This window comes from Anopheles maculipalpis, chromosome 3RL (genome assembly GCF_943734695.1).
Source record: "Anopheles maculipalpis chromosome 3RL, idAnoMacuDA_375_x, whole genome shotgun sequence".
Lineage (NCBI taxonomy): Eukaryota > Metazoa > Arthropoda > Insecta > Diptera > Culicidae > Anopheles > Anopheles maculipalpis.
The window spans coordinates 18,723,999-18,733,467 of record NC_064872.1 but is presented as its reverse complement, the minus strand read 5'-3'; the positions used below and the strand labels follow the sequence as shown (position 1 = coordinate 18,733,467).

The 9,469-nt window shown below is 42.7% G+C and overlaps 3 protein-coding genes across 3 annotated transcripts; 1 reads left to right on the top strand and 2 right to left on the bottom strand.

The window, feature by feature from the left end:
* Positions 1-648: 648 nt before the first annotated feature.
* Positions 649-2,084, bottom strand: LOC126560451 (zinc finger protein Xfin-like). The gene is made up of 3 exons (XM_050216409.1): positions 1,913-2,084; positions 884-1,376; positions 649-820 (listed from the first exon to the last, which is right to left on the bottom strand). Exons 1-3 carry the CDS (start codon positions 2,082-2,084, stop codon positions 649-651), a joined length of 837 nt encoding a protein of 278 aa, XP_050072366.1.
* Positions 2,085-2,452: 368 nt separating this feature from the next.
* LOC126565823 (dymeclin) lies at positions 2,453-5,268 on the top strand. Its single transcript, XM_050223034.1, has 10 exons — positions 2,453-2,603; positions 2,680-2,826; positions 2,900-3,202; positions 3,271-3,701; positions 3,778-3,947; positions 4,020-4,145; positions 4,213-4,545; positions 4,619-4,801; positions 4,862-4,984; positions 5,067-5,268. Exons 1-10 carry the CDS (start codon positions 2,461-2,463, stop codon positions 5,214-5,216), a joined length of 2,109 nt encoding a protein of 702 aa, XP_050078991.1. The 5' UTR covers positions 2,453-2,460; the 3' UTR covers positions 5,217-5,268.
* A 1,377-nt stretch (positions 5,269-6,645) lies between these two features.
* LOC126565555 (kunitz-type protease inhibitor 2-like) lies at positions 6,646-8,951 on the bottom strand. The gene is made up of 2 exons (XM_050222744.1): positions 8,599-8,951; positions 6,646-6,757 (listed from the first exon to the last, which is right to left on the bottom strand). The coding sequence occupies exons 1-2, from the start codon at positions 8,949-8,951 to the stop codon at positions 6,646-6,648; spliced, it is 465 nt and encodes a 154-aa protein (XP_050078701.1).
* Positions 8,952-9,469: the final 518 nt, after the last annotated feature.

Below are 9,469 nucleotides of genomic sequence, written 5' to 3'. Positions count from 1 at the left end.
ATATGATCGTTTTTTTGTACAAAAAAAAGCATTTGCAATGAACGAAAACATGTTAAGTTTAAGTGATAAGACCCCAATGGCTATTTCCGTTGCTCATAAGAAGCAAAAAAAACGAACGCATCACAGATTGATCGCGATATGCACGAAGCATTGGCGTCATAATAGTAATGAAAAGGCAAGTGAACTGGAATCGACACATAAATAACAAATTCTGTCACCCGGAATGCTAAGCTGGAATGTAACGGTTGCCCATCTTGCGCCGAAAAATATTCAATGACACTCACCGATAGTGTCTGGGGATTCGATGAGGACTCCGCTTATCACACGACCCACGACCGGTACATGTGTATGTAGGTCAACAACATGACTAACGAGACGCTAATCGGTACGAAGATGGATGTGTTCTTATGATTTAAGAATCAGTTACAATGGTTGTCATCCGTTGTAGCTGATGAAACTGATAATGTTTTCATAATTTTTATGGCATACGGTGCTGTCATTCTACAATCGGACTTAAATTTTCGGGACAATTCTGGAAGAGCAGAATTCGCATTAATATATACGGTCAGCGTATGGGATCTGAAACTTTTTAGAAGGTTTATTTGAAATTTATTTTTACAGCTTAATTTTCTTTCAAGAGACGAGATGTTAGTTAGAATTGCTCGTTCCGTTGCTGGTGCGTAACCGACCAGGTCTGCGGTTGTCGTGAGTAGCCAAATGTTTCTTCAGATCGTTACTCGAATAGAACGAATATTCGCACAGCTTGCAAGGATGCTTTCGTTCCCCCTGGTGATACTTGAGATGTTGATTCAAACGAGCACTAGAAATGGAAACGATCAAACGTTAGTTACGCAGGCAAAACATAAAGACAAGCATAACTTACTTGGAAACAAACAGCTGATCGCAAAAGCTGCAAGGATACTTCTTTTCTCCATGCGTGTCCTTCTTGTGGTATCCGAGACTACGCTTCGAGCGTAACACCTTCCCACAAACATCGCAACAGTGTGTTTCACCATTATGGACGTTCCGGTAGTGATGTAGCAGTAACTGCTTGCAGTGAAAACTCTGCTCACATCCACGCTCACACACCAGAGGCCGCAAACCGAGATGAACATTCCGATGTCCTTCTAGGCGCGTTTTGGGCAAGCTTTTGTGACAAATGTCACACTCGACCAGCTGCTTGCGGTACGTTTGCTTACAGTCGTAAATGTAACGCTTTTTACCCTTGCCGGATGTTACAATTGCTTGGAATCTTTTAGCAGAGCTGATTGCTGGTGTGTTACCATCAAAATCTTCTACATCATTGCTCGGTTGGTGTGTGTTTTCGGTTGAAACATCCGGTCCACAGTCCACCATCGAAACATCCGGTACAGCATCTTCGGATAGATTGTTGAAGAGATGCTATACCTCCAGACATCGTTCGCGATAATCTCGGAAATTACACAGCGTTGTGAAGCAATCTTGACAAACTTGCGACGAGTGGCTGTCGTATTTCGTAATCTGGAAGTAATGCGCTGATATTCAGTAACAGTTCTATCTTGAGCAGTAAAATTGTGGTTTAGAAGACTTACCGTAATGGAAAGCAACGATGCTATTAAGCCGCCCAAATCCGCTATGGAAAATATTTCTAACAATGCGGATCCGCTGAGGCACAAACGGCACACTTCATAACTTTTTCCAGCCATCACCGCTTTGGGAAATAGAACCAGGAAAAACTTTCACTCGTAAGAACAGCTGTTCCGTGGTAAACAACGGCATCGAAGGGTTTGTTTATGTTTTGCAAACGGCCGACAAATGTCGCTGACGTCATCGAGCATAGAATTTTACGGGCAATTTCAGGTAGTTATTTAACAGGACATATGTTCATGAAGGGCCCAGATAAAAAGCAACATGCGGTCTCTAGCATCTTTACCAAGTGGAACTCCGTATGGTTGTCTCCAGCTCGTGAGGAACAGATTTTTTTCTGCTCTCGTCATTGCGCGCCAAATGTTCAAGTATGGAGCCGGATCGGGCTTTCGAATGCGTTTATTGTTGGTTTCACGCGATACTTCCTTGTCGCTACGGTTCTCACGGTTTCGCACCATTGTTTTACCAGATATTCCGAAGCTTTAAAATGGTTATACTTAGTTTTAGCACGAGAATTTCACAAAAAAGGATTGCAAAAAAAATAATACGATCCGCACACCTATTCTATGCATACCTTTGTGCACAATTGTCACTGCCGAACTTTGTTGACGTTAGCAGCTGTCAGATGAAAATCTCCGTCGTGTCACTTTTGTGGATGCAATAAATAGACAACTTATTTACTAGCAAATTTCATTGCTGGCACTTTTTCGATGTGCTTATAGAAAAAATAAGAGTTTTGTTTGCAAAATTAACTATATCAAACCGTGTGGAGCGTAATTGTGTACAGGAAACTGTGACGTGCTTGCCGGAAAAGACTAAATTTATCCGGCCAAAATGGGAATGAACGTGAGCCGCCAGGTGGACCTAACAGAGAACGAGTATCTGCAGCGTTTCGTCGGCAAAACACACGTTCCTGCATACGATGACGATTTCTGGAATAACTTCTTGCAGTACCACATCAACCTACCGACAAGCAGGTAAGTGACCTTTTTTCTTCTCACTCCGTGTGGCCCCATACGCAAACAAACATTTCATGAACCTTTTCATTTACAGCCAGGAACAGTTGAGTCTCGATTTGCGGTTAGAATCGCTCTGTCAGAGCTTTATCAGCCACAATCTGCACACCGGCAACTTTGGCTCGTTGATAAACGTTTTTCTGCTGAAAGTGTCTGAGCTGCTAACACTGTCCGATACCGAAAGGTGAGTAAAGACACACATATTGAAACGATTTGTGTCGGAAGAGAAGAAAACTGTTTCGTTCCTTTATTTTTAGCAACGTTCACATATGGCACGCCTTCAACGCACTGTTCATAATCCGCTGCTTGGTCAAGTACATGATCGAGACAGGATCGGAGTACCAGCTGTTGCAGCATTTTGAAGCGCTACCTGTACAACCGGCAGACAGCGATACGACACCGAACGAGTCACATTCGACCGGTACGGGTCAGACCGCTATTCCTGTGGATGTCCGTGCGGTAGAGGAAACGAAAGCGGCCGTTGCCAAGCTTGTCGACGGTACAAAATTTGAAACGTTTCTCGAGGCGCTCGTTAACATAATTGTCGTGATACCGGTGAAGTATGTCCTTCGCAAATCTTTAAGCACGGTTCTAAATTTTACCAGCATATTGCCGCTTGTCTTTTCAGAGAATTCACATATCACCTTCATCTGGAGGCGGTAAACTGCATGATCATTTTGCTCTCAGTCAGCTTATTTTCCCAGCAAACGATGGAAAAATCCACCATCTACCGTACTATCTACCGTTGCCAGCATGCAAACACTCTGATGAGTGCGCTGTTACATTTTCTTAGCCGTATGAGCCAAGCACCCCAGACAATGTTTGGCTTTGGGACGGGCGGTTCATTTGTGTTCGGCATTGCAGAATCGCTTTGGTCCATACTAACGTTTGCCCGTAAGCAACCGGACATACTGACCGCGCATGATCTTCCGACCGCTTTCCGGGAGCACTACCCGTTGGCGAATCAGAGCCTGTTGCTGATTCTGATCCTTACCAATCACCACGCGACGAAAGATAATCCCTATCGGATCAGTTTATTTGGATGTTCCGATTCACAAGGTAAATAGTGGCTTAAAAATGATCGTTTCTTGAGTTTAAATTTTTTCTCTTTTTTGTTGCTTGTCCTTTGTTAAAGATTCGCCGAAAAAGGATCCGGCAACGTTCAAGATAGACTTTTCCTCACTGTACAACACCCTGTGCCGAATAGTGACCATCGATCAGGCAACCTTGCTACTTTATCTGCTGCTCTACCGAAACCAAAGATTCCAGAAGTATGTGATGGCACAACAGAACCTTCAGCAGCTTGTAAGTTAAACGATGGTTTGGTAAATAGGATTTAAAATTCTGCAACCTGCAATTACGTGTGTCCGCTTTTAGGTTATTCCGATCCTGCAAACCCTGTACAATGCCCCCGATAGTACTTCACATCACATTTACATGTCGCTGATAGTTTTGCTCATTCTTAGCGAAGATGACAACTTCAACAGAAGCGTACATCAGATTGTAAGTTTTGCCAGCATATATGTTTGATGGATTCACAAATAAATATCTAGCGTAATTTCATTTCTAGATGTTAAAAAACATTACCTGGTACACGGAGCGTTCGATTAGCGAGATCTCCCTCGGAGGCTTGCTGATACTGGTTGTCATCAGGACGATTCAGTACAACATGCTAAAGATGCGGGACAAGTACTTGCACACCAACTGTCTTGCCGCGTTGGCTAACATGTCCGGCCAGTTTCAATCACTCCATCCGTACGTTGCTCAGCGGTTGGTGAGTTTGTTTGAAACCTTAGCGAAGAAGCATGCACGGCTAGACCAGCAGCTGAAACAACCGAATGGTCCGAATGGAGAGCCGGACGTTTCCATTCCGATCGGTGGCGGATTAACGTCCGAAGACATGGTAAGTGTGGAGTTATAATCTTCCGAGGGTCGTTTGAGCCCTATAAGTTAACTCTCTTCGTGTTTTATGATAGTTGCAGGATTTGTCCGTATTGGAGGAGGTACTGCGCATGGTGCTGGAAATTCTAAATTCCTGTCTGTCGCATCAACTAGTGTACTGTCCCAATCTGGTTTACACTTTGCTGTACAAACGCAACGTCTTCGAGGCCTTCCGAAGTCATTCGGCATTTCAGGATATCATACAGAATATAGACATGGTAAGGAACATGCATGCTTCCGGCATACAACTCCGGTATATAATTCCCTTGCTCTTTCAGGTGGTAGGATTCTTTTCCTCCCGATTGCAACGGGTGCAAGAGCAGCGCGGAGAGCTTGGCGTTAACGAAGTGCTAGAAGTGATTTCGAAAGGCGCTAGCCAGTGGTCCAGTGATCGTTTGCGGGTAAGTTGACCGTACATTAGTGCCCTTTGTAGTACAATTACAACCTATCGCATTTTATTACGCCTATGCTTCACCCTACTAGAAATTCCCCGACCTTAAATTTAAATACGTCGAGGAGGATGCGCCAGAAGAGTTCTTCATCCCGTACGTCTGGACGCTCGTATGCAAGGCCGGCTGTGTACATTTTAATTCCGAAACGATAAAGGGCGTTAGTGCGGAAATTGTTTGTTAACATTACCGTTTTGCTGTCGCCTCAATCCTGTCAATCGTTTTCCGGTAGTTTCCAAAATGTCGCTTCTTCCCAACTGTTTGCCCTTCCTTCCTTCAAGCACAAAACATGTGAACAGTGTAGCAAAGAGACAATAGATGGATAGTATCCTTTATAAGATTAACGTTACTTAATTTATCCATTGCTTTATTGATCGTTTTATTATGTGTTTAGCAATGTCTCGATTTTTGTTTCTGGTCTGCGATCCATAACCCGTTTTGTAAGAGCTTTTGAGAAGAATGCATTCCTACAAAAGATTCTATATTTTTATACGTTCTGTTTTATTTAAAGATTCTGTTTGCACTTTTTGTTTTTGTTTTGAATGGATTTTGTGTTTTATTTTATCTCAATGTTGTAAATCAGTCAACAAATTAGGTACCGATTACTAATTTGCAGTATGATATTGGTGCAAGACTTAAGAGCGATTAGCTACTAAAACAGGCAATAATAACAGTAAGCGATTGTGTAAACACAGCAAATGGTTCTAAAAACAGTTGAATCGTAAGCAACATCGGCCCTATGTCCAAACTAAGAGTGTGAATAATGAAACTACTGTGTGTGATACTCTAACACGGGAAGCCGTTGTTTATTTGACTTGATAGCGAAAAAGGAAGAACGCGTACCCTTAGGGAGTTATACAATGGAAAACGATTGCTCTAGTGTAGATGAATAATTTTATTCCATCCGTACGGCCGCTGGGGCACGAATGAATGGATTTAGTCGTATTAGCAAGCCGAAACATTATACCTAAAACAAAAAGGCATGAAAGCTAGACAAACATTTAACAGCTTGGAGGGGTGAGGTCTGTTTCTACTGATGAGTGGAATAACAGATGCGGTGCGGTATACGGACACCATAATGTACTAAGAAATCGATAGCAGGCTTAATGATGAAGCAGCATGAAAGTTAAACGTTATAAATTTACAAAAAAAAAAACACACACACACAAAAACCGATAATCTATTAACCACAAACTGAGGCAAGCAAATAGCCTTGCAGTATACTAGAATGAATCAATTTGTTTCTTTCTTTGTTGCTTAACCATGATGACCACAAGCGTTATTCAGAGCGTTAAAACACAGCACGATTTTTAAAAACACAATGAAAGTTCGACATTTATTACCACAATGTAACGGGTTCGAACAGTGAATGACTCAATAAATACTAACAATAGGAAGTTTGAGCTGAGCGAAGCTTATCGAATCGTATTATAAGTTTTGATTTGTTCCCGCCGTACGGAAAGCGATCAGCTTGTCAGCTGGTTCTCTTAACACACTACATATCACTTGGTGGGGGAGAGTATGGGTGAAACACGAAAGACGGCTTTAGTAGCGAAAAAGGCGCCATTCTTCGATGCACATCACAAGTGGTTGCTAGGACGCTGGGTCGCCTTTCAAACACCCTTACACGCTTCCATGCACTGTTTGTAAGACATGAAGTTGTTCGCGTTTCCGTCGCAGCCACCGAACTTAAATTCGATACATTCCTGCTGGGCTGGGTCGTATCTGTTGGGGAGTTGAGAAAGGAAAAGAAGCGTTTGTTAGAAAATTATCCGTATTGTGATTGAGGTATGTCAACTTAAGTGGTAGTAGAATGTTAAGAAATTTTGTATAAAAATTATAAGTGACTTTAAGCGTATGGGAAAAAATTGGAAACATATGCTGCTGCTTTTCTACTACTAAACGTGGGATCTGTATCAGTAGGGAAGATTGATTTCTCAATTTCTGACAATGTTTTTCGATCCACTTCTTTGAAGAAAAAGTTATTTACTTTCATGTGATACTTGAAACAATTTGACTCAACTTTACTCAAATTGAAGTAGAATATTATCAGGTATTTCCGCATTGCGATAGAAATATGTCTTCTAAAAATACTACAGAATAATGTCTGGTGGTAGACTTGATACGAGGTCTTCTCGAGAGAGCATCGCTTCATTTTGTACATTTTGTAATTTAATCGTGTGATGAGGAAAAGTAGCTCTTTAAGAGGTTTCGATTCTACCGTACCGGACTTACGATCGATCCTCCAAATCTAACGACCAACTAGTTCACGCCATCGCCATCGAATGGCTTACTAGACTTACTTAGTTGAATAGACACTGCTCACTACGGGGGAACGGTCCGAATGGGATTTGAACCCCGGTCCTGTCTTATGAAGACCGGCGCCGTTAACGTCGCCCAATTCTAATACATTCTCCATGTTAAATTTTCGATCTGACTATGCTGAATCGCTAGTAGATTCTAATAAATTGACAACGTTTTGCAACTGCATCCACCTCAGTTCCGAATCAGGATCCCAATGTGAATCAAATTCCTCAAAATCTGAATCCGGATTGTGATGCAATTCGGGTTTGGGATCGACACCAGATTAAGGATTGCATTCCAAAACCCGTTGTTTAATCTATATTTCATCACTAGTTCGAACTTACATGGTTCATCTCAAAGACCCTGAACCAAAAACCATTTTCCGAACGATTGTTTTTTGGGCTTTAAAAAGAGGTTCGAATTTTCTAAAACTCAACAACATATCTTTTATTTATTTACAATTGATTATTACGGTTCAGTGCCGTATTGTCAACACCGCTTGTGTTGAATAGATTTTCACACATCGATAAGGCATTTCCTCCTTATTCTTTGCCTTATCCCGGGCATAATCGGTTCAACATATCTATTAATCAAGTTTGTTAATTTGGAAAGGATATTTTTTTCTTTGATTTACTTTTATTATTAAATAATTAAATTGTTTTATGTTTATTAATTGAAACAAACAATCTCCGAAAACATTCTGCACGAGCCCTCAATTATCATGAGTCGTTAGCGCAGTTTTACACGATTACGATCACCCCACTAAAGCGTCGTGAGTCGATTAAATAATAAACCTTTCCAGAGTGAAACGTGATAATAACATCAGCCACCCTCCAGGTGGAATGGAAAAATAGCTCGCCTCACATTTTATCACCCATCGATTGGCTTGCATGTGATGATCGATAGGGTAAACAAATCAAATCATTTAACTCCCCATCGGCAACGACGTAACACTCGTTCACAAAACCCCGACCGTCCACGATGTAATTTTGCACATACACACAGCCGTTAGCAATGCGGCACAACTTTCACTGACAATCATTTCCACAAACTGCCGGTCAGCCAAACCCGGTTAGGTGCGGAAGAAGATCGCACCAGTTGGTCTATAAATATTTGCCAGCGTTTGCTGCTGTTTGAAAACGACACACAAATGCACGGCGAGAGAAAGCCGCACGGTCGGCTGTACGGGCTTGATGAGGCAGAAAGAAAAAAGGCTTTTCCTTTTTCGGTTACAGCTTCCTCACTACCATCGAGATCCTTACCTGTAACGGGGAAGAAGCGCACGGCACACACCGCGTCTCGGGGGCAACTTGCACTGCTCGTCTCGTCCACCGGCCGCCACCTCGACCCGATTGCTCGTCTGCAGTGGTAGCGAGCCAACCTTTTCCTCGCGCTCCCGTGGTCCATCGTCCTCCAGCTCGTCGTAGTCACCGAGATATTCGAGCATTTTGTAGAACATTCGTCTGCTTTCCGAACCGATTTGATCCAACATATCGATCGGTTGTGCGGTGGTTGGTGTTGGTAGAAGGCAGAGTAGCGCGACACCACCCAGCAAAAGGATACTGGCCATTGTGATCGGTACGGTGCGCGGACTGTTTCTTTTGCAGCACATCATTTTGTGTTGGGTTATGTGGTTTTGGAAATTAGGTTCACTTCACAAAAAAAAAACACTCTTACGTTGTAATGAGCACACTCGAATCGCTTCGGCACAAACAAATTAAACAACACGAATGGAAACACTTTCAGATTGTTTTTTGAAATCTTACGATCCGTTCGGGCACACTTTACATTTGCAACTGAGTTCGCGTCCGTACGCATCGTGCGATCTTATATTTGTTTTCGCTCGCGCCCATTCGTGGCCCCACACACGTCACGGATGCTGCGGACACAGGCAAACACGTTAAAAAATCGATGACGACAGTGTCCCCAGCAAACCGGAATGAACCCCTTCTTCACTGGCAGCGTGACTGCAACGCACGATCACAACGTTGCATCAAGCGACGAACCTGCGGTGCTAGGGAGGAGAGGACTTTGTTTGTTTTTTTTGTTTTTGTTTTTTTTTCTTGCAGCTGAGGGCAATTGGGAGGAATTTGATGGAGGTGGCAGTAGCTAGCATGATATGCTGCACGGTCA

Coding starts and splice junctions, on each gene's coding strand:
- LOC126565823 (XM_050223034.1), top strand. CDS start 2,461: ATGGGAATGAACGTGAGCCGCCAGGTGGACCTAACAGAGAACGAGTAT. Junction 3,948..4,019: donor AACAGAACCTTCAGCAGCTT/GTAAGTTAAACG, acceptor GTCCGCTTTTAG/GTTATTCCGATCCTGCAAAC. Junction 4,546..4,618: donor GATTAACGTCCGAAGACATG/GTAAGTGTGGAG, acceptor GTTTTATGATAG/TTGCAGGATTTGTCCGTATT.
- LOC126560451 (XM_050216409.1), bottom strand. CDS start 2,084: ATGGTGCGAAACCGTGAGAACCGTAGCGACAAGGAAGTATCGCGTGAA. Junction 1,377..1,912: donor ACCATACGGAGTTCCACTTG/GTAAAGATGCTA, acceptor ATCTATCCGAAG/ATGCTGTACCGGATGTTTCG. Junction 821..883: donor GATCAGCTGTTTGTTTCCAA/GTAAGTTATGCT, acceptor TTCCATTTCTAG/TGCTCGTTTGAATCAACATC.
- LOC126565555 (XM_050222744.1), bottom strand. CDS start 8,951: ATGATGTGCTGCAAAAGAAACAGTCCGCGCACCGTACCGATCACAATG. Junction 6,758..8,598: donor GCGCTTCTTCCCCGTTACAG/GTAAGGATCTCG, acceptor ACTCCCCAACAG/ATACGACCCAGCCCAGCAGG.